The sequence below is a fragment of the Thamnophis elegans genome, chromosome Z (assembly GCF_009769535.1).
Source record: "Thamnophis elegans isolate rThaEle1 chromosome Z, rThaEle1.pri, whole genome shotgun sequence".
NCBI classification, from domain to species: Eukaryota; Metazoa; Chordata; class Lepidosauria; order Squamata; family Colubridae; genus Thamnophis; species Thamnophis elegans.
In genome coordinates, this window is record NC_045558.1 from 127,709,134 (window position 1) to 127,731,890 (window position 22,757).

The 22,757-nt window shown below is 41.5% G+C and overlaps 1 protein-coding gene across 1 annotated transcript; it reads right to left on the reverse strand.

Moving 5' to 3' along the window:
* Positions 1 to 5,898: 5,898 nt before the first annotated feature.
* Positions 5,899 to 19,645, reverse strand: LOC116521724 (vomeronasal type-2 receptor 26-like). Its single transcript, XM_032236384.1, has 5 exons — positions 19,473 to 19,645; positions 16,361 to 16,652; positions 14,921 to 15,778; positions 11,239 to 11,365; positions 5,899 to 6,806 (listed from the first exon to the last, which is right to left on the reverse strand). Exons 1-5 carry the CDS (start codon positions 19,643 to 19,645, stop codon positions 5,899 to 5,901), a joined length of 2,358 nt encoding a protein of 785 aa, XP_032092275.1.
* Positions 19,646 to 22,757: the final 3,112 nt, after the last annotated feature.

Below are 22,757 nucleotides of genomic sequence, written 5' to 3' on the forward strand. Positions count from 1 at the left end.
GCCGACCAAACCGTGCCCGCAGAACCAGTATTAAAAATTTCTGAATCCCACCACTGGTTGTAATACATTAAAATTTATCTATGGAATCAAAACCAAAGTTGCTCAGGTCACCAAGAGAGATGGAAATTGCCTATTGACTTTCCTCCTCTCTTTTAGATTGGTACATCTGTAACATTCCTCCCACCCTCCTTCCTACGTGCCTCAGGGCGATACCAAGTATAATTCAATGTCTATCTCATTTATTCTCAAGACACTTCAGCTCAAAGCAGACTTTACTGTATGTTATGTTTATTAACATATAAAAGCTTAAAATGAAATAGAAAACACCGGATATATATTGAATGTGTTAAATCTTCAGCTCTTCCTTGGTTTTTTACATTGAATTTCAAATAATTGGAGCTGCTAAATGGCAGACCTGCATCTTAGGGGTGAGATGATAAAAGTTCCAATATCTCAGGGGTGTCCCAAAGAAGAGGGAGTCAAGCTATTCTACATAGTACCTGAGGGTAGGACAAGAAGCAATGGGTGGAAACTAATCAAGGGAAGAAGCAATTTAGGACTAAGGAGAAATTTCTTGACAGAATAATTAATCAGTGGAACAACTTGTCTCTGGAGGTTGTGAATGATCCAAAACTGGAAGTTTTTAAGAAGAGATTGGACAACCATTTGTCTACAATGGTACAGGATTTCAAGCCTGAGCAGGGGGTTGGACTAGAACACCTCCAAGGCACTGTTCCCTCTAAACTGAGCGGCTGTGCAGCCATGCACGTGGCAAGAAAACACCACACAGCTGTTTCTAACGGACACGCAGTGATTTCTGTCACAGGCTCTGGAAGCTGAAGGGCCTCAGAAAATCTAGGGTTAGCACGGGCGTGGGGATGGCAACAGGAGCTTACACGGCATAGCCAGTTTCTGAGGACCTCCTAGGTGCCGGCTGCGCTGCTCATTACCATCAGTCACCTCGTGTTCAGCAAACCAAACGCTGGCAAGTCCTTTGCAGGTGGCTAGAACTGGCCACTCGCAAAGGACCTCCCCAGACTTGTTTTGATGAGCAGGGAGTGACTGACGGTAGTTTGCGCCAGTTGCGGCCACTCAAACTAGCATCAGTTGCCCCATGTTCAGCAAAGCAAGCCTTTGTGGGTGGCCAATCCTAGCTGCTTGTGGCTGAAGTGAAAAGCCCCGGCCACCACAGAATATCTGCTGCCGCCTCCTCCTCCTCCTCCAACATCACTTCCGGATTTGCCGCCCAACGCTGCAGCTGAGGTGAAGCCGCCAAAGCTCCCACCAGCACCCCCGCCCGTGGCAGTGGTGCCTCTCCCTCCACGTGGAGCACCTGAGCTGGCCCCCGCGTTATCCCTCCCCCTTCCTTCTCTGTCGTGCTTTTGAGGAGCCATGAGGTTGTGGGAGCTAGTAGGAAGGCGGCGGAGGGGGCAAGAGCAGGAAAAAAAGGCCTCATGGCTTCTCAAAAGCATGGTGGAGGTGGAGGCAGCGGCAGGGGTAACATGGAGCCCAGCTGAGGTGCTCCGAGTGGAGGGGAGATACTGCGACCGCTGCCATGGGCAGGGGCACCAGTGGGAGCTTTGGTGGCTTCACCTCAGCTGCAGCGCTGGGCAGCAAATGTGGTGGGGCTGTTGGAGGAGGAGGAGGAGGCGGCAGCAGTTATTGGTTGGCGGGGGCTCATTGGCATCTTCAGCGGCAGCACAGCCCTGCCCCCTGTGAAAAAAACCAAAGATGGAGCAGACGCCATCTGCAGATGACGTCACCGCAACATGAGTGGAGGAAGAATTCTGGGAGTTGAAGTCCACAAGTCTTAAAGCTGTCAGGTTTGAAGACCCCTGGGATTTTTTTCCCTAAAGGATTAGGGGTGCAAGGATCTTGTAACAACAGCTTTAAGACTTGTGTGCTTCAAATGCCAGACTTTCTGAGCCAACATTTTGGTTGCTAAGCAGGAGCGTTGTTAAGTGATACTGATATTATATAACACTTGTAATTAAGCAGGTACCTTGAATAAACATAACTTTGAGTTTCAAATAATACTGATTTTGTTGTTGTCTTAGGTGACATCTGTGAAAAAAATTCAGGTGCTCAGGCATGAAAATATGCCACTGAAACACTAGACTTTTCTGCTGAAAAAAAATTAGAGGGAACATTGTGAGTCTAAGGTCCCTTCCCACTCTCTAATTCTGTTATTCTGTTGTTATACTTCTCTTCTCTTCTCTTCTCTTCTCTTCTCTTCTCTTCTCTTCTCTTCTCTTCTCTTCTCTTCTCTTCTCTTCTCTTCTCTCTTCCCTTCCATTCCATTCCATTCCATTCCATTCCATTCCTCTTAATCCTTATGATGTATAATATGGGTAAGGTTTACCCTACCTGTATCACTTAGAATAAATACAGGAAAAAAATCTATTAAGAATTGATCTGATGAGAATAATTTGCTTGGAAGATCTACAGTATAAGAGCATCATTCATGGAAGGAAGAAATCTAAAATGTGAAATGTTTTAGTACTCAACTATCCATTGAGAAATATTCACTGATTGGAGATATAACAAAGCAATCATGGGAATTAATCAAACTTCTGAAAACCTTCTTTGAGAACAACTTCAAACTTTTTATAGAGTTAAAATTTGTTGGATGTAATAAAATATACATGTAGTTCTTGACTTATGACCACAATTGAGCTCAAAATTTTCATTGCTAACTAAGCTAGACAGTTCTTAAGCAAGTCTATCCCATTTTATGATCTTTGTTGCTGCAGTTGTTAAGTGAATCACTGCAGTTAAGTAAATAATATGGTTATTAAGTGAATCTGGCTGCCCCATAGACTTTGCTGATCACAAAAGTGGGTCACACGACTCTGGGACAGTGCATAAATATGAGCCAGTTGCCAGGTGTTTGGATTTTCATCACATGACCAGATGGATGCTGCAATAGTTAAGGTAAAGGTTCCCCTATATATACTACGTATATACTAGTCGTTCCTGACTCTAAGGGGCGGTGCTCATCTCTGTTTCAAAGCTGCTGTCCGAAGACATCTCTATGGTCATGTGGCCGGCATGACTCAACACCAAGGGTGCACAGAGCACTGTTACCTTCCCACTAAAGGTGGTCCCTATTTTTCTACTTGTATTTTTACATGCTTTTGAACTGCTAGGTTGGCAGAAACTGGGACAAGTAATGGGAGCTCACTCCGTTATGCAGTGCTAGGGATTCAAACTGCTAAACTGCCGACCTTTCTGATCAAGAAGCTCAGTGTGAAAAATGGTCGTAAATCACTTTCTTCATTGCCATTGTAAATTAAAATGGTCACCAAATGCTTGGTTGTAAGTTGAGAACTAGCTGTTGTCATTTCAATGAATATGTTTTAGGGATACATATATATTATCTCTTAACAACTCTGCTTTTGGCTAGTAGAAAACTATGATAGAGTGACTCACCTTCTCCTCCATACCATAGTTAGGTGGGCCAATGCAATTCATGACCGAGGGCAAAATAAAATGTTCTGGATAGGAGAAAAATTTTGATAGGAAGGGTGGAACAACATTAATTCTTATTTCATTTTATTATTATAATTTCAATTATACAACTCATTCTGCTTTAATAAGTTTTTTAAGTTCCTGAACATTGCATGTAACCCCATGTCAGGGTTCCCTGTAGCAGGCCCAATGCAATCAAACCTCCAAGGCCAAAGTGTTTCCCAAAGTCCAAATTTATTAGGCATGTCATATTGGCACATCTGGTGAAAACCTGACTCCGAACGTACTAAGGTTTTCCCCAGCCAAATTAAAAAAGTTCTTTCGCCCAGTCCACATGTCCATCACATTGTCCAACCAGGTCACAGACCCAACTCCAGTTGGATTCCAGTCCATGCCTTCCCAGCATCTGGTGAGAACATCCTTGGTTCCCAGGAGAAAGAATGATATTTTGGTTACAAGTACCCAGCTATCTCCACTCCCCCCTCCCATTTCCACAGCTCCAACCAGCCTTGCTATGGCAGCCCTAAAGATGCTCCAAAATGACTTTAGCATTGACACCCCACAGTGGGCTAATCACTACAGCTGATCTATAACACAGACAAATGTTTTTGAAGTTGCAATGACATACAATAGCATTCTGGATGATTGCCAACCAGCTCACCTTTATGGACACTTGGTCATATAATCATGATTTGTAATGCTTTTGCTGGTTTCCAGAATTTGTTTTCGCTTTCTCACAAAAATGGAAGAAGAAACAAAGCCCATAGAGAAATACATGATACAACATGATATAACAGTGACTGGTCTCATTCAAGACAATGATGAATGAGATGGGAACAACTAGCATACAGGTAGGAGGTTGAACAACTATCCTTGTAATGCAACCAGAACCTTCTTGAACTAAAATATACTCAAACCCACAGAAATAGTGGTGGATTTTAGAAGAAAACTTCTTATAGTACCACCTCTTTCAATACTAGACTACACAGGATCAACAGCAGAGACCTTTAAGTTTCTAGGTTCTATCATATCTCAAGACTTAAAATGGATACCTGTTGTGGCCCAGCAGGATCCGGTTGAGCTGCTGATGGACTCGGATAGTGAGGAACCATAGTCTGCTATGGAAGATGTGGAGGATCCTGTGCAGGGTTCAGATTCAAAGCTGGGACCAGAGAGGCTGGTTGGCCACCAGGAAGCTCCTGAGGCATGGAGCAGTGGGGAAGATCAAAGGCAGTTTGTCCCTGATGCTCGATTGAGGCGGGCTGAGAAACGCAACAGCAACTCTGTAGGCAGTCTCATAGAAGATAATTATGCACAGGTGGTTGTAGATGGGCCCCTCCCAAGAGGGTTTATAAGTGAGGCATTGGGAGGGGACATTTGCAGGAAACAACCATTTGAACTAGTATTGAAGAAATCTGTCTGTATTCTAGCCGTGTCATTTGGATTATCAGAGTTACTTCATTTGAACTTTCTGGGTTGCTGCCAAGCGATTATCTTGAAGGTGACTTGCCTGGGCCCTCAGCCAAAGGATTTGTTATCACATTAATTAAATAGTGGCAAACAGTCAAGCCTGTGTTCTGGTTTATTCACAGGCCGGTGTGTGTGTGCGTGTGTGTGTGTGTGTGTGTGTGTGTGTGTGTGTGTGTGTGTCAGAACAGACACCTAATCTCATTAAAAAAGCACAACAAAGAATGTTGTTTTTGCACCAACTCAGAAAGCTCAAACTGCCCAAAGAGCTGATAATACAATTCTACAGAGGAATTATTGAGTCTGTCATCTACACCTCTATATCTGTCTGGTTTGGCTCTGCAAGCAAACAAGGAAAATAGACTTTAATGGATAATTAGAACTGTAGAAAAACAATTGCTACCAATCTGCCTTCCGTTGAGGACCTGTATATTGCACGAGTCAAAAGAGGGCTGTGAAAATCTCTACAGACCTCTCACATCTTCGACATAAATTGTTCCAACCTCTGCCCTCAAAAAAACACTAAAGGGCATTGAACACAAGAACAACTAGACACAAGGACGGTTCCCCCCACTAATGCCATCGCTCTGCTTAACAACTAATAAACACTGTCAAATAATTTACTAAGATTGTATTACTATTATGCTTCTCTTCCTTGCTAGTAGCTATATCTTCCCACTTATGACTATAACCATGTTGCTTACAACTTTCAATTTATATCGTTTTATTTGTTTCCTAGTATGATTTGATAGCTTTTTAGTTACCTTGACTATCACTAAGTGTTGCATCTTTTTATTCTTGATGAATGTATTTTATTCTCCTTATATACACTGAGAGCATATGCACCAAAGGCAAATTCCTTGTGTGTCCAATCACACTTGACGAATAAAGAATTCTATTCTAAAAATGATTCACTTGTGCTATTTTTAGCTCATATTCAACAAGACTAATTCCTATAACTCACTTTATGACAGTTTTTCTCATAAGTTGTTGCCTGTTATTCAGCTCAGGTCTTATCAAGATGATGTAAACTTTGGGGGAGAAAATGAGGGTCAGTAATCCAGCACTTGAGGCTAAGATGGAGAAGATCTCCACAGCCACCGTGTATTTCCCTTTGGTGCTTTGATAGGCTGGGACAAATGAGATCCAGACGCTGCAAAAGAGAAGCATGCTGAGGGTGATAAATTTGGCTTTGTTGAAACTGTCTGGGAGATTCCTGCCAAGGAAAGCCACTGTAAAGCTGATCACGGCCAAGAGGCCAACGAAACCCAGGACAGCGTAGAACATGGCAGTGGAGCCTTCATTGCATTCCAGGACCATTTCTGTAGGCAGAGAGTGCATGTCAAGATCTGGAAAAGGAGCAGAGCTCAGCAACCATACTGTACAAAGAGTGGTTTGAATGGAGGAGCAGGAAAACACCATAAAGATGGCTAGCCTGTTTCCTACCCATGACCTCATTTTAGAACCTGGCCTGGTGGCCATGAAAGCGAGGACCACAGTGAGGGTTTTGGCCACCATACAAGAAACCGCCACAGAGAAAATGATGCCAAAAGCAGTTTGGCGAAGGAGACAAGTTGCTCTCTGAGGCCGACCAATGAAAAGCAAAGGGCAGAGAAAGGAAAGCAGAAGGGAGATCAGGAGGGTGTAGCTGAGGCCTCGGTTGTTGGCCTTGACTATAGGAGTGTCCTTGTGGTGAATGAAGATTGTGAGAACCAGAGCCGTGATGAAGGAAAATAAAACAGCAACAATGGCTAAAATGAATCCCAAAGGATCTTGGAAAGATAGGAAGCTGATCTCTTTTAGAATGCAGCGATCCTGGGCTTGGCTGGCATAGTGATCCTCTGGACACTGGTAACAAGAATCCACATCTGAAAAAGAAAAAAAAAACCCCACAGATATTTATTTAGAAGTTGGTGTATAGAATTGAAATGAAAATAGGTGCTCCATACGCAAAGTGAGTTCCAAAGACAAGCGCTTGATTCTCACATGTTTGTTTTCATGAAGCATTTTGGAGAGTCTAGCATCAATTTGTTTGAGGCTGCTGATGTTGCAGGGGGAAGGGAGATGGCACAAGGGTGCTGCAAGGCTCCTGCCGTTTCCTCTGCATGACACTGCTGTTCAATTGCCATGTCCCACCCTGCAATGCCAGAGCATACACTGGGGTTGCTCCTCCTCCCCACTTTCATTTCATTGGAGCTGGATGAGTTGCGAACCAAGCTGTCTCTGCAAAGCTCCCTAGAAGTGACCCTGCCTCCCTTCCTATTCACCTCTCCCAACACATGCTTGCCTGTCTGCCCCCCTCTGGGCACCATCTCTTTATAACTCCACACTGTCCCTCTCTGCATCACCAGTCAGTATGGAGCAGCCCCGGACTTCCTGGGAGGAGCCTGCTGGTGGTGGCAGCAAAAAAATCAGCTGCCTCCGAATTCCTGGCTACGTACCTGTTTAGAGGATCTTCCATCTGACATCTTATCAGGTTTTCTTATCCTTCAGGCAAGAAGGAAAGAAGAAACTGTTTTGCTGGCAAATGCTCTTCGATTTTTGCAGCTTTTGTGCTTGCAGGGAAAGGGGGGCTAGCCCAAGGCAGAATGGCTGTCCGTGCTGGGAACTTCAAACTGCCTTGTGCAGGACAAAGTAGGTCTCCCCCACTCAGTTCAAAGTTTTGTTTGATTTAATCTTATCACGAGCTGAATCCATTTCCGTGCACAATAATTGTTTATCAACATTTTAGCTTCTTTTCTTTTTCTCCTCCGAAAAATTATTTACTTAGAGGCTTTTAAAATGGCGCCGAGCAGGCTGGTTTCTCCGGTAATAATGAACACTTTTTGTTAATCCTCACAAGAATTCACAAGAATTCAAAACAAAAGAGATTGCTTATCATATGTTTTGGTTTCACAATAGGCCAGCAGAAGCTTTTTAATTAGCTTTATTTCTACAAGAATGTTACTCCTTCATTAACTTTGCTTATCTGGAAGTTAAATGGTGATGAATCTGCTGAACGGTCTTGTTACAATGTTTACTCACTGAAAGTTTTGCCAAGCCTTAACTTCAAAATGAACCCAGCCTCTTTACTTAAAGCTGCATACTCAGGCAATAGAGTTTTATTAACTGCAGGCAGATAAATTTTGAAATGGCTTCAAAACCAAATATTAACTTGAAGTTGTAAATTTTTTTCTTATTACTATTCAAAATACCAGCTTCAATTTTGTAAAAGGCTTTCTTATCCAGCTGCGTTACAAGATGGCAATTTTATAGCTTCTGTGTTTGATATATGACACACTCAATCAGTTCTATTCTCCTGAAGACTTCTCCTTATTAACTGTTAAAAGTCTATAAATAGTATCCCATTTAAAACCGAGGGGAGCAGAGACTTTGTTTGTTTGTGCGTTTTTTTATAATGGCTCCCAAATCGAAGCAGTCTAAGCGTTTCCTTAATAATACATCTCAAGAAATTGTTACAAAATCGCTGCCCTTGCCTCCCACGCCCTCTACTGGAGATCTCTTAACGCAAGAATTTCTTTTTGAAACCCTTAAAGAGTTCAGACAGGAAATTAAACAACTTTTATCGGACTTATATGATAAACTGGACGCCAAGATTGCTCAAACAAGGGAAGATACGATCAGAGTTATGACTGTTATGACAGATTATGTTTCTGAAATGGAGGACAAATTGGAACTTTTGGAAAAAACTAATTCTAATTTGACATCTAAAATTCAAACGTTACAACAGGAAGTTGAAAATGCTCAAAAACAACTCGTTATGATAAATTACAATAAGACTGTGTTTGCAATAAGAGTCAGAGGATTGCGTGAAAAGGAACAGGAGAATTTGAAACAGACCTTTTTTGAAGCTTTCAGACGTTCGGTGGGAAGTCCGGGATTTAACTTTGATTGGCAGATTCAAAAAATTTATCGCCAGAACTCGTGTGTAGCAAAACAACGACAGCTTCCGAGGGACATAATTATATATTTCACCACAAGAGAATCCAGAAATGCGATAATACAGAAGTTCTACAATAACAGGCTGCGAATCGATGGACAGGACTTGATTGTTTTTAAAGAAATACCATCTCAAATATTAAGAGCAAGGAGAGACTACACTTTCTTAACTGAAAAACTCAGAGATTCTCAGATACAATATAAATGGGAAGTGCCATCTGGTATCACAGTCACATTTGAGAACCAAAAATATCGTCTCAATTCTGTTTGCGAAGCCCGAGATTTTTACTACAAAACTCTGAAGGTGGGACTTCCTGATTCACCCGGACATGGAGAAAGACAAGGAGGAGAAGATAAGCAGCGGGACACGTAGCTACAAGGCGGAGGGTGTTGCTTTCCCTTTCCGGAAGGGCAGAAGAGTAAAGAATAAAGATCCAGCTATGCCTTTAAAATACTTCTTAAATTTTTAATTTGAATAAAATTTCAGGACTCCTGTCTGGTATAAAATGACAAAGCTGTATACCGATGAAGAGATATTGAGACTGAAAGAAGCGGTGCTGAATTTGGACATATATTGTATGGGATTTATATAAGACTTGTTTGAATCTTAATTTAAACTGCGCATGATCTATTCTTTGGGGCGAGGAGAGCGGAGATCATAGTTTTCTTGGATTGTGGTTTGGGATGAATGGAGTCGGGTGCGTGGGGTAGATGGAAGGGTAGTGAAAGTTCAATTAGATTATCTTGATCCAGAATGTAAGCTGATTTTTGTATAAATTGTTATTTGAATACAAGGTTAAGAAAGATTATCTGGAGAGTCTACACAAGGGTGGAGTAAATATGAGAGGAGCAATGGATGAGGATAAAATATATATGCGGACACGGGTAAAGGCAGGATGGGAGGTATAGAATTTATATGCGGAAGCAGGTAAAGACATTGTTTAAGATTTTAAAAATAATGAGAAGCTGAGTTTAATGTTAGAGAGTATATTGACTTCTCTTTCTTGGGGGGGGGTTCCCCCCCCTTTTATTATTCTTTTCTTTTTTGTTCTTTATTTTTTATTATTTTTTATTATTTTGTAACTTCTAATCTATTTGGTTTCAATATACTCCAGACTTTGCTTGATAAAGAACGATGCCGGGAATGGGACCTGGGAAGTCGGAAGGGGGTCAGGGAGGGGGGTTCAGGGGGTGGGTGGGGGGGAGGGTGGAAGTATAGACTCAATTTTCAGAACAATGAATGCACTTGGATACTGTTGCTTTTTTTTCTTTTTTTTTCTTTTCTTCTTTCTTTTCCTTTTATTTTCCTTTTGTTTTAGTACAAAACAAATAGACCAATGAATACTAGAAATACACCGAAGCAAGGTGTAGAGGGAAAGAAGAGGGGGGAATTAAGAGGGAGTGAGAAGGGAATGTAAGGAGGGTGAGATGGTGGGAAGGGGAGAAAGGAATGGCTGAGGGGGAGGGGAAGTAGAAGAGGGGATTGTTGGAAGGGAGAAATGAAAGTTGGAGGGGTAGAAGGAAGGGTGTATGTAGGATAGAAGTGTTATGAGTTGTTTATTGCTTCTTTTTTTTTTAACTGCACAGTATTTAAGTGATTGTATAAAGGAAAATGAAAATGTAATAAAAGAATCTTTGAGTATGGAGCAGCCCCGGCACTTTTTTTAAAAAAAAATCTAGCATCGTACCCTGTCCATCTCACAGCCCCTGTAATCGCCCCACCCATCACCAATCATATGCTGCCTATTGCTGCTGTCTGCTACCCAATTGGCTGGGGGGTCTTTGTCTCAGGTCAAATGGACAGGGCGAATGATCAGGGATGAAGGGCAAGTGTCAGAGGATCAGGGGAGGCATTGGCTATGGAGAATGTCTGTGAGAGGGTCAGCAGAGGAGGAAACCTGGGTATGAATCATCTGAGGTGGGTGGCTGGGGGCAAAGAGGCGCAGCCAATGGTGGGCGCCTGGATGACTAAAGCCACTGGGATCTACACAGAGGGAAACAACTCTTTCTATTCAACTTGATCTCTATCAGAGGTGGTATTCAGCAGGTTCTGACCAGTTCTGGAGAACTGGTAGTGGAAATTTTGAGTAGTTTGGAAAACCAGTAAATACCTTCTCTGACTGGCCCCACCCCCATCTATTCTCTGCCTTCTGAGTACCAGCTGATTGGGAGGAAATGGGGATTTTGCAATAAACTTCCCCTGCCATGCCCACCAAGCCATGCCCACCAAACCACACCACGCATACCAAGCCACGCCCATAGAACCAGTAGTACATTTTTTTTAAAATCCAACCACTAATCTCTATGTGATCAATTATGAATACCACCATCTGTTTCCAACTCAGTCTATGATCTCTTTACCTATTTGATCTGAAACTTTTCCTCTTGGGCATGGAAGGCAATCGTAACAACAAAATGGCTTCCCTTCCTTCTTGCTCCTGCTGTGACCTTTATGGCAGGGTTCATTGCACAATGACAGAGGCTGAGCCTAGGCACAAAGAGAAGCAGACAGGACAGAATGCCTTAAATATTGACTTGATACTGGGATAGCCATACAACATTGGTTCTAGTTAGACAACGAAACCATACAGAAGTTTGAAAATGGAATGTGCACAGAGTATTTATTTATTTTTTAATCCCAATCAAAGGGCATTATTACAATTTTACAAGCAAACAAGTTTTTTTTAAAAATCAAACATTTGTACTTGTGCCAGATTTGGGGCAATAATCTTGCAGTGAAATTGCGTGGTATTATATGCCATCAATTTCTACCATTTGCAGTGTTAAATAAGTTACATTTTCTCCCAGTGGTGGGATTCAAAATATTTTACTATGAGTTCTGTGGGTGTGGCTTGGTGGGCATGGCATGGTTTGGTGGGCATGGTAGGGGAAGGATACTGTAAAATCTCTGTTCCCTCCCTACTCTAGGGGAAGGTTACTGCAAAATCCCATTTCCTCGGGAGGCAGAGAATAAATGGGGGTGGAACCAGTCAGAGGTGGTATTTACCGGTTCTCTGAACTACTCAAAATTTTTGCTAACAATTCTCCAGAACTGGTCAGAACTGGCTGAATACCACCACTGATTTTCCCCTAAAAATCATGCTCTATTTACTTTAAAAAAATTATGCAAAGGTCTTCTCTAACCAATTGTACAAAAATTACAACATTGTTAGAAAATCACCTTTCTATGGCCAGAAAAGGTCTAGATTACTTTAAAATAAGTTCAACTAACTTCCATATAGTTATATAGTATATGACCACACTGCTATTTTCATTAAGTGTAGCCTGAATGAATGAGATGCACTCCAAATGTATATGGAAAATACCTGGTTAAACTTTCTTGGCCAACTAATGGCTTTGACATTAACAGTGGAAACTTTTCCTTTGGCTGTCCTGAGGTCAAATTTTCCCACTTTGACTCGATGTAGACTTAGATTTGGGAATGTGACCCAGTTGTTAATATCAAATCCTGCTTCCAGATTTCCATTTTGATCAAAAGAAATAATTTCCCCAACAGTGTTGTTAAATGAGACTTTTCTTAGAAAGCTGTGGAACTAATTGAAAGTGGAAAGAAAAATAAACAATTAATAAACACAAAAAGAATACCAATTAAAAGGTGAAAATATTTTGCAAGATAGAAATACCAATGCCTACTCAAATTATTAAAAATCATGATTAAATATAAGTAATTTGTTGCCTAATATTTGTTTACTTGTAATACGGCTAATATTGTAAACAAAATATAAAGAGTGAAAACTAGTTTATCATTGTTTCCAGGGTGTGGATTATCTCTTTAAAGAAAAAAACAGGAAGTATGAAAAACGCAAGCAAATTCAAGCATCAGGATATTTATTTGTCATAGGAATATCTTCAATGGAAAAATGAATCAAGCAAGACACACCAGGATCCTGATCTCTTATTTGAATTATTGAAATATCCTTTACTGTTTGTAATTCTTATTTGGATGTAATAAAAATAGTCATAGAGTTAGTCTTTCCATTGAAAATGTGCTCTGTCCCATGGTGTTTCCTGAAATTTTGTTTTCATGGGAGCATGCTATACTTTTGAACTTGACTAAATAATGTCATTACATAACCATTCTAGAAACATTTTTAATATAGTTTTTATTAGTCACTACAGAAATGTTGAAGGATGTCCATGAAAAAATTCTTGTGAAGAGGAATGTGGCCCAAGGAAAGATTCTTATGCATTTAATAATATACTGTACATGATAGACAGTGGTGGTATTCAGATGATTTGGCGAACCAGTAGTGAGGCCCTGCCCACCCATCCTGATGCTATGCCATCTTATTTAGCCATGCTTTCTAAGAGCATGCATGCAAAGTACATGGGTGGAAGGCTGTACACATGCACAGAAGGTGCACACGAGTGAAGCAGGCATGCACATGTGTGCATTCACATTTTCGGTGCACGGCAGAGCGGTGGTAAAATTATGTGAGGAGGAGAGTCAGAGATCATGTGCTTCCTAAGTGTGTCACTCAGAAATGCAGACAAGGAGGTCTGAAGTTATCCTAAAACAAAGGGCAAGCAGACTAATAATCAAGAAGGGACCCAATATTTTATATCTTGAGGCAGCAATAACTGAGGAGGCACCAGAAAGGCCCGGGGGAGTTCAGGGTGGGGAAAAGAGGCAGTTTTGGTGGCGAGCCATAGGAGGTTCAGGCGGGCAGTAGATGGCAGCAGGCAGGTTGGCCGGGGTTGGGGATGGCCGAACGGCAGACAGACGCCAAGTGACCCTTCTTGCCGCATTTTTGGCAAACAGTGGAGTGGAAGCGGCAGGAAGAACATAGATGCCGGCTTCTGTAGCTCAGGCAGGGACAACCATCCTTGTGAGACAGGGACTGCAAGCGGTCGATGGCCAGGTCCAACTGTGACTGGAAATTGTCAGATACCTGCTGGCGGTGAAGAGTTGAGACAGGAAATGCAGGAGGCGTAGGTGGAGGAAAATGGCGAAGGTCAGGCATGGACTGGTCAGCCATCTCAGATGCGTGGGCTTCATCTACGGCTATCTTGAGGGTTAGTTCAGACTGTGAGAGTATACAGCGGTGAAGGTTGATATCTGAGGCCATAGATGAACTGTTGGAGGAGTGCTTTATCGAGATCAGTGAATTCACAGTTAATAGCAGCAGCCCATAGAGTAGCCACGTAATGATTGATGGATTGACGCTCAGTTTGGATGCAGAATGGCAGAAGAATTGACGCCATGCGAATCAGGAGGGAGCGGGCTCATAGTGGGTTTTGAGTTTAGTCAGGAGCAGCTCCCACGGCACAGCATGGACCGGAGTAAGCGACGACAGTGCCCTAGCAGTAGCGAACATCTCCGCTCCACAGTAATTTAAGAAAATGCCGTGCTTCCAGTCAATAGAAAGGCTGGTAAGATCATGGGCTAAGAGAAAACATTCAAAGCGTTCAAGGAACACGTCCCATGATTCAGCCTCAGGGTGAAAAGGAGAAAAAACAGAAGCAGCAGCCATAGGAGGCACTTGTTGGGGATCCGGTTCTCCAGACCTCGTTGCCAGTTTTATAGCTTGAGGCAGCAATAACTGAAGAGGTGGCAGAAACAGTAAACAGCAACAGTTTATTAACAGAACTACTGACAGGCAAAAGACAAGCAAACCCCGTCTGACAGCTATTTAGACTTGTAGCTGTCAGACGGGGAACCAATGGGATGTCTGCATTTTTCCACTGGCCAGTGCGTCTTGGCAAATCAGAGGTACTTCACACAGCGCCATCTGCTGGCCGGGTTGGGCAGAACACAACACAATAAAAACTTAATCTCTTTTAGACCCTAACTCTCCCATTATGGTCATCAGATAATGAACTGCTGACGAGTTAGTGCTGTTGAATTTTAGCTTCCACCTGGAAAATCAAACACCTTACATTCATCAAAAGTAATCTGTAAGCAGGAAGAGCTGTGAAATGATGGAAGAAAATGGTTATGCCTCTTCTAAAATGTACAAAAACACCAATTTCAGTAGATATGTAGACAGCCTCCCTTCTGTTTGTGTAATCGGGACATTACCTGCCACAGCTGTTGATTCAGGAGTTTCTTTTGTCCTTTTCCAGACATAGTTCTGTGCTTGAACTTTAAGGAAGTCATGTATCGCAATGCGTGGGCTACAGCATAAACTGCATTGTAGACACTGTAGCTAGGGGCAGTTATGCTCATGTCAAAAACAGATTTAGGAAGAGCTTCTAGCTTCTCTTCCCCAGTGCAATGATTCCAAGCCTTCTCCTCTTCCAAGGAAGTTGGAAAGGAACAATCAAATGCCTGTGCCCAAAAATCCTTAATAAAGCCATCTCTGGTCTCCACATTGGGGTTTCTCATCTGAAGAAAATGTTGGAAACCCACCAGTTCTTTTGACTGAGTTGCAAAGGCCAAGGAACCATGAAGGATATCTATATCCCAAGATTGTTGAAAGGGAAGAGAAGTGAAATCCATCTGTGCGGTCAGCATCCAAACTTTGGCCCTCTTCATTTGTACATTTTCAAGTTCCAAAATTCTGGGAAACATTCTCAAGAAGATTGTAGTGTGAAATTTGCCATGTAGGAACACAACACTGGCTGTGCTGTCACTGATCAAGAGGTATAGTTTAAACCAGGCCTCTATCATTTTCTGAATGCCCGTTTTGAAGTACACATTTGGGAATGGCTTGATAAAGTCAAAGCAGATACCTCCTGCAGATAACTTGGGAAGTTCATTCTGCATGAATCCGTGGCTACTGTCATCCTGTATATAAATGACTCCAATCCAGGTCCATGAAAAAAGCATGAGCAACTGGAGAATCCCCACATATTGCTGGTTTACATTTGGGAACATCCATTGGATGTGGAATTGTTCAGATTGATCATTAATCATAGGAGAAGAACCATATCCAAGCTATAAAGAAAAGAAAGGCTGAGTGTATAGTATGAATGCAGGTAAATTTTTATTGTTTGAAGGATTGGGATTCATTCAATATTTTCACACTGGGTGGAAGAAAATGAAAAGCTATAAGAATATCCTGTTAGAATGGAGCTTAAGTAAAGGCACCAAAGCAAAGCACTATGATATTTGCATCTACTATATACTCAGTCTGATTCAGGAGTCTGACAGGTTCTAGACAACCAGTAGTGGAAATTTTGAGTAGTTCAGAGAACAGGCAAATGCCACCTCTGGCTGGCCCCAGAGTGGAGAGGGAATGGAGATTTTGCAGTATCCTTCCCCTGTCATGCCTATCAAGCCATGCCACACCCACCAAGCCAGGCCCACAGAAGCGGTAGTAAAAAAAAAATGAATTTCACCACTGTTAAGAATGATTAGGGAAGAATTGCCTTCATCCACTTTGTCTCATATAAAATATCTGGATTGAGCATCCTCTTATTCCTCTAGAGTGATCTCATCTTCTTTTGGAAATCCAGCCTACTACATTGCATCGCAACCTGGTTTGTTACAATTTCATTCTTCAAATGTCCACTTTACCTGCGGTATCTTATAGATGCTCAGAATGGTGGCCATTAAAAGACATGCCTCGGAGTCGGGTCCTCCAATCACAGCCACATTAGTACTTCGGGCATCACATTTATAGTTTGGAATGAAGTGGTCCCATGTGGAGAGGAGCTCCAGAGAAGCAAGATAAGTTAAGCTTCCACTGAAGTAGTCATTATAAATACTGAAACCCAAGGAGATGTTGCGCAACATCTGAGTATCTTCGTTGATCTCCTTCACAGCAAATAGAAAAGCCAGGACATGCTGGTAGGTCTGAGTCAAATATCTGTAATGAGATTTAACGCCTCTGCTTAAGAAGTTTAAGGCTTGCTAAATTCCTATTCCCTTAATATATAGGTATTGTATTTTGTAATATTACAGAATCATAAGATATCCAGGCAACATCATGATGAAACTCAGGTGCAGGTTATCAACTATTTTCAATTGAAAAAGATGGAATCCACCAAAACTCACTTTGGTTTGGCAGGCCACCCCTGGATTTTCTAAGGTTCCCTGCACGTGCATGCTAGTCGTTTCCAGTTCTAGGGGCAGTGCTCATCTCCGTTTCCAAGCTGAAGAGCCAGTGCTCTTTGAGCCAGAGATTTGCCTGCACCAATGAATTGCCTCTACTCAAGAGGTTTAAGGCTTGCTAAATTCCTATTCATTTTGAAATAATTAGGCATTGTATTTTGTAAGGTTGCTGGGTAATAAGATATATGGGCAACTTAGTGATGAAACCTAGACTCAGGTTCTCCACGATTTTCATTTGAAAATCCACCAAAACTTTGTTGTGGCAGACCATCTGTGGACTTTCCAAGCCATCAAGTCCAAATAATACTTTAAAATGTCAGTAGAAAAATGCTTATATTTCAATTAGGCGCACTTAAATTTCTATGTCTGCATGCTTATTGGAAAAAAAATCCATCTCCATGTTAATTTTTATTTCAACGCATAATTAGAATTGCAGAAAAAACAATTGCTACCAATTGCTGCCTTCCAATGAAGACGAGTATACTGCACGAGTCAAAAAGAGGGCTGTGAAAATATCTACAGACCCCTCGCATCCTGAACATAAATTGTTTCAACTCCTACCCTCAAAATGGAACACTGCACACCAGAACAACTAGGACAGTTTTTTCCCCATATGCCATCACTCTGCTAAATAACTAATTCCCACAACACTGTCAAACTATTTACTAAGACTGCATTACTATTATTCGTCTTATCCTTCCAATTACCTATCTTCTTTTCTACATGGATATAACTTTGTTGCTTGTATCTTTAAGATTTATATTGTTTTACTTAGTTTCCTAGTATTATTTTTGTTGATTGCTTATTTAGTATCATATGACTATCACTAAGTATTGTATCTTATGATTCATGATGAATATATTTATGATGACTATGATCATGATTTATCTTTGATGCACACTGAGAGCTTATGCACCGAGGACATATTCCTTGTGTGTCCAATCACACTTGGCCAATAAAGAATTATATTTCTAGTAAAGGAATAACTCTGAAAGGATGTGACCTTGGCTTTGTATAGAGGTTTCTACCAACTGTATATCTTAGCAGGAACTACAGTGCAGTAATTAGTAGCATGGTCTACTAATACTGTAGAGATAGGATTTAGATTACTTGAGCATCTTAGCTTTGGCAGGTGGGCTTCCCCTTACTGTATTTTTAGCCAATACCCAAGAATTCTACATAGTTGTGTTCAATTTATTTATGCACAATATTCAAATACCAACTTGATGTTGTTAGGGATTTTTTTCTGACCTGATAGCTTTCACTTATCTTTCATTTCACAATGCTTACTGAAAACTAGTTTGTTTTTCTAAGGGAAAATAAGTAATCATCAGTCTTCCTTTGTTGTGCTAGGAACATGAAATGGACAATTCTTACATTCATTCATATGTAAGTGAAATACCACTCATGCATCATCACAAAATCACCAGAACTGTAAAAGCTACAAACTTCAAATTTGTCACATATGTTCCTCTTGGATTCTAGGTGCTCGCTAAGAAAGGATTTTTCAAAATGACCATCAGATCATTAGTATTTCTTATAATTATTAGTAACATGCTCTGATTCTAAGGAGTTAGACTGAGGGAGAGAAGGGGATAAAATAGGAGAGGCTTCTGTGGGGCAAGCCTGGGGGAAAGAAGGGGATAGGAAGGGATCAATGGGGCCAGCCTGAGGGGGATAAGGGGGAGAGGAGAGGAGAGGCTTCTGTGAGGCAAGTCTGAAGGAAAGAAGGAGAGAGAAGAGGCCGATTGTAACTACGGTATTTTTCGGAGTGTAAGACACACCTTTTTTCCTCAAAAAAGAGGCTGAAAATCTGGGTGCATCTTATACATCGAATACAGCATTTTTGCCTCCCGAAGCCCCGCCTCTTCACTAAAATGGCTGTGCATACATTTATGGAGGCTTTTAGAGAGCTCCTGGGGGCTGGAGAGGGCAGAAATAAGCAAAAAACAGGCTGTGTTTTGCCTTCCCAGCCCCCAGCAACACTCTATAAGACTCCATAAGGCTATGCATACCATTTTTTGTAAAAAAAAAAAAAAAAAAAAACGAGCCAGTTTTGCAAAAAATGGGCTGATTTTTGTTTGTTTTTGGCTCCCCCACCCTGGAGTACTCTGTAAGCCCCATTAATTTTCAAGCTGTAAGTGTTGATTTATCAAGCCCAATCTCATAGTTTCATAGCGGAGCACAGGTATCCAGCTAGTTAAATTATAAAATTCAAATAAAATTATGTATGTGAAGTACCCAGAGTTACCCTATGGTAAGATGGGCAGCCAACAAATTTTTATCAATAAATAAATTCTCTTAAAATGAATGGTAAATTACAGAAGGACAATAATGTGAATGAGAATAATGTGGCACAATGAAAGATTTAAATCAGTCTTAGTTTCTCCACCCACTGAATCTTTATCTGATAACTTGCTTGGGAATATTGCCTCAATTGCTGCGTTAACTGAATGAAAATTCTGGCTCATTTAAGTTAAAAGGACAGTGTGTTCCTATCCTACTTGATTGAAAATTCAAAAATAAGGAGAACCTCAGAACCTTAAACATTTGGTACAAGGTACCGGTTGCTTACATGAGCTCATAAAGGTCTTCAGAAGAAGGATGCCTTTCAAAATAGAGAGTGTTGGGAAACACGTAGCTCTGCGAACAAATGTCAGCTATTATAACATCCCCTGACTGATAATACTTATGATTGATATTCCGAGGCTCACTGATTATGCATTTAGCAACCGAAATGTCACACATCGTCCAAGGAAGTAGCAGCAGTATCAAAAGAACAAATGTCATCGTCATGAATGCACATCTTCTCCTTAACTTCAAGTCACCTGTTGTCTTCCAGCCATCCAAATGCTGCTGTTTTTGCATAGCAATGTCAACTTAATAAGGATATCCAGGACACCCAATTACTTCAAAAGTCTTGCTCTAAATGTTTCAGTCCAGATTAAGAAGGTCCTTCAATCCGGATTCTCTGTTTTGCTAGTCACTACCAGAAAATCCCTTGTCCCCTCAAGGAGTTGTCCAGGTAATTAGCACCAGTTGGATAATTATGGGGAATTCAAAGACCTACTCATCATTAGAAATTCTTTCCCATGTAGAAGTAGGAAAATATTTTCTAATCTGTTATTTCAGCAAAGGATTTCTCTTTCCCTAAAAAGTTTCAAAATAATGTGACTTCCTAAAACAAGTGCAAGAGTACATCCAAGTGAGGTGAAAGATAAGCAAGATGGCAAAAATGGTGCTATGATGAAAGCCCCATCTCCTTTGGGGGTTGCTTTGAAACGTCATATTTGTCACCCACATGTTTATTTTTGGTAGAGTTTATTAGGTAACAATCCAGATTTGAATCTGCAAGCTTCAGCTCAGAATTTTTCTATATCTTTTTCTTCAGTTCTGTTGTGACCCACCAGTGACCAGCAGAGCTGGCAGCAGAGTCAGACAGTGACGAGGTTGGGGAGGAGCATGGGCCAGTCCGGGAGGCTAGGGAAGGCTTGGACCAGGGCTGTGCATTGGAGGCAGAGACAGGGCCGAGGTTGTCTGGCAGTGATGAGGTGCCTACAAAGCTACACAGCAGTGAGGCAGAGGAACAGCTGGAGCCTGTTCCCAGTGTGCGCATGTGCAGAGCTGCCAGAAGAAAAGAACAACTCAGAAATCAGGGTAGACTTGGGAGTAAAGTCACAGGTGGAAGGTGATTGGCCCCTCGCATAGGAAATAAAAGAGGAACAAAAGGGGAGTGGACTTTTACAGGAAGCAGAATCTCAGAGACTCTCTGCCCAGTCTTTCCTTGCACAGCACCTCATTTGGAAAATATTTACATAGCAGCTTTCCAGGATAGATAAGGTCTGTAGTCATAAATATTCCTTTGAAAGACTGTTTGCCAGGCCTTGCTAAATGTGAATGAAAGGAATTCACATTCATTTAATAAAAGGGGTTTTGTCAGGACCAGGACTCTGCCTCCTGCTTTTTGGGGAAACCTAGGTCAGAACAAGTTCTGCTAAAATATGATAATTCACTAGGGTATTTTTAAAAACCTAATTCATCCATATTCACACTAGGAATACTGTTTAAAATGAGGGTTGTAACATTTAACAATTTTGAGTGAGATTGGGACAGATAACCATAGGGTGTGATGGATTTGTGAGTCAGGGGTGTGGTTTTCTAGATTTCCTTGTTTCTGGATTTATTATTCCTGTCAACCAGCCAGAGTTCTGACTTACAGGAAAGGTGGCCATATACTACATGATTTTAAATACAATAAACCAAAATAAATATATACCGTATTTTTGGGTGTATAAGATGCATTTCCCCCTTAAAAGAGGGTGAAATGTGGGTGCATCTTATAGACTGAACGTAGTCCCATTCACTTGCCAGCCCCCACCTTTGGCCTCTGCCTCCCTGTAATTTGCCTCTTTGCAGCAAATAGCAAACAGCCTGTTTTAGTTTCAGCTTCAGCACAGCTTGATTAGCACAAGCAGCTGATTGTTGGTTGGATCAACCTCCATGGTCACCATCATCTGTTTCACGCTGTAGGGACTTCCATTGCCTATTGCCACCTCCGTGTGCCCCATTTTCTGTCCATTCTGATCCCCGCTGCCCAGAACGGGTGGAAAATGGGGCACACAGAGGCCAAAAACAAGATGTGCATAAGCTGAAAATGGGGCATGCGGAGGCGGCAATAGGCTATGGCAATCCCTATAAGATGTGAGATGCTCCCGAAATGGCCTCCAGAAGTAAAGACTTAGGAAGTGAAACAATACCAAAGAACATGGTTTAGGAGGGACATGATAACTGTCTTTCTATACTTGAGAGGTTGTCATAGAGAAAAGAGTACTGACTTATTATCCAAAGTACATGAGGGCACGATAAGAACTAATGGATAGAAGATCATTAAAGAGAGATTGAACCTGGACATAAGAAGACATTTCCTAACAGTGAGAACATCACCCAGTGTAAAAGCTTGCCTTCAGAAGTTGTGGGTGCTCCATCCCTTGACCCTTTCAAGAAGAGACTGGACATTCATTTGTGTGAAATGGTCTAAGGTCTCCTGCTCAAGAGGGGGGTTGGACAAAGGGATTTCCTAGGTCCCTTAAAACTTTATTATTCTGTTATTATTATTAAGTTCAGGACCAAAAAGTATGCCTCAAGGTCTTCTTAGAGAAGAACACCTATTTTTTCTAGCTTTTGTTACACATCCACCAAGCATGATAAAATGTTCCTTTATGTTGTGCACATTTTCATCCGAATCCAACTTCTTAAGCACTATAACATCTTGGTTTCTTTCTTACAGTATGATTCTTAGAAATGTTCCTAGCATTCAAATTATTTCCTGCTCTTAGTAACTCACCATCAATGTATACCAACTTATTCATTTCCTCAATTTGCCTCCATGAGGTATTGATTGCATCTCTCTCTCCTTCATATTTCAACAATTTAAACAATCCCGAGAGCTTCTATATGCCTTTTCCCTGTAATCCCCAGGGATGCAAGGCAAAGACATATACAAATCCAGAGGTCTACCCTGTTTCCCTGAAAATAAGACCTCTCCAGATAATAAGCCCAACTGGACTTTTGAGCGCATGTGCTAAAATAACTGCTCCCCTTAAAATAAGCCTTCCCTGAAAATATTTAACTGCATGCAAAACAGGTCCCCGCCATTTCCTAGGGCGGCATGCCCCACGTGCCCCACATGCACTTGCCATCCATGTGGAACAGCCTTACGGAGGCTGATCCGCAAACCCTAGCTACCATGCCTCTTCTTTTAATGGCGGCCGCAAAAAGAGTGGCAGGCCCAGTGACACTAGGGCTGACAAGAGTGTGCCAGAAACAGAGACAGAACTTCTGGCCTTATTCCAGAACTCAT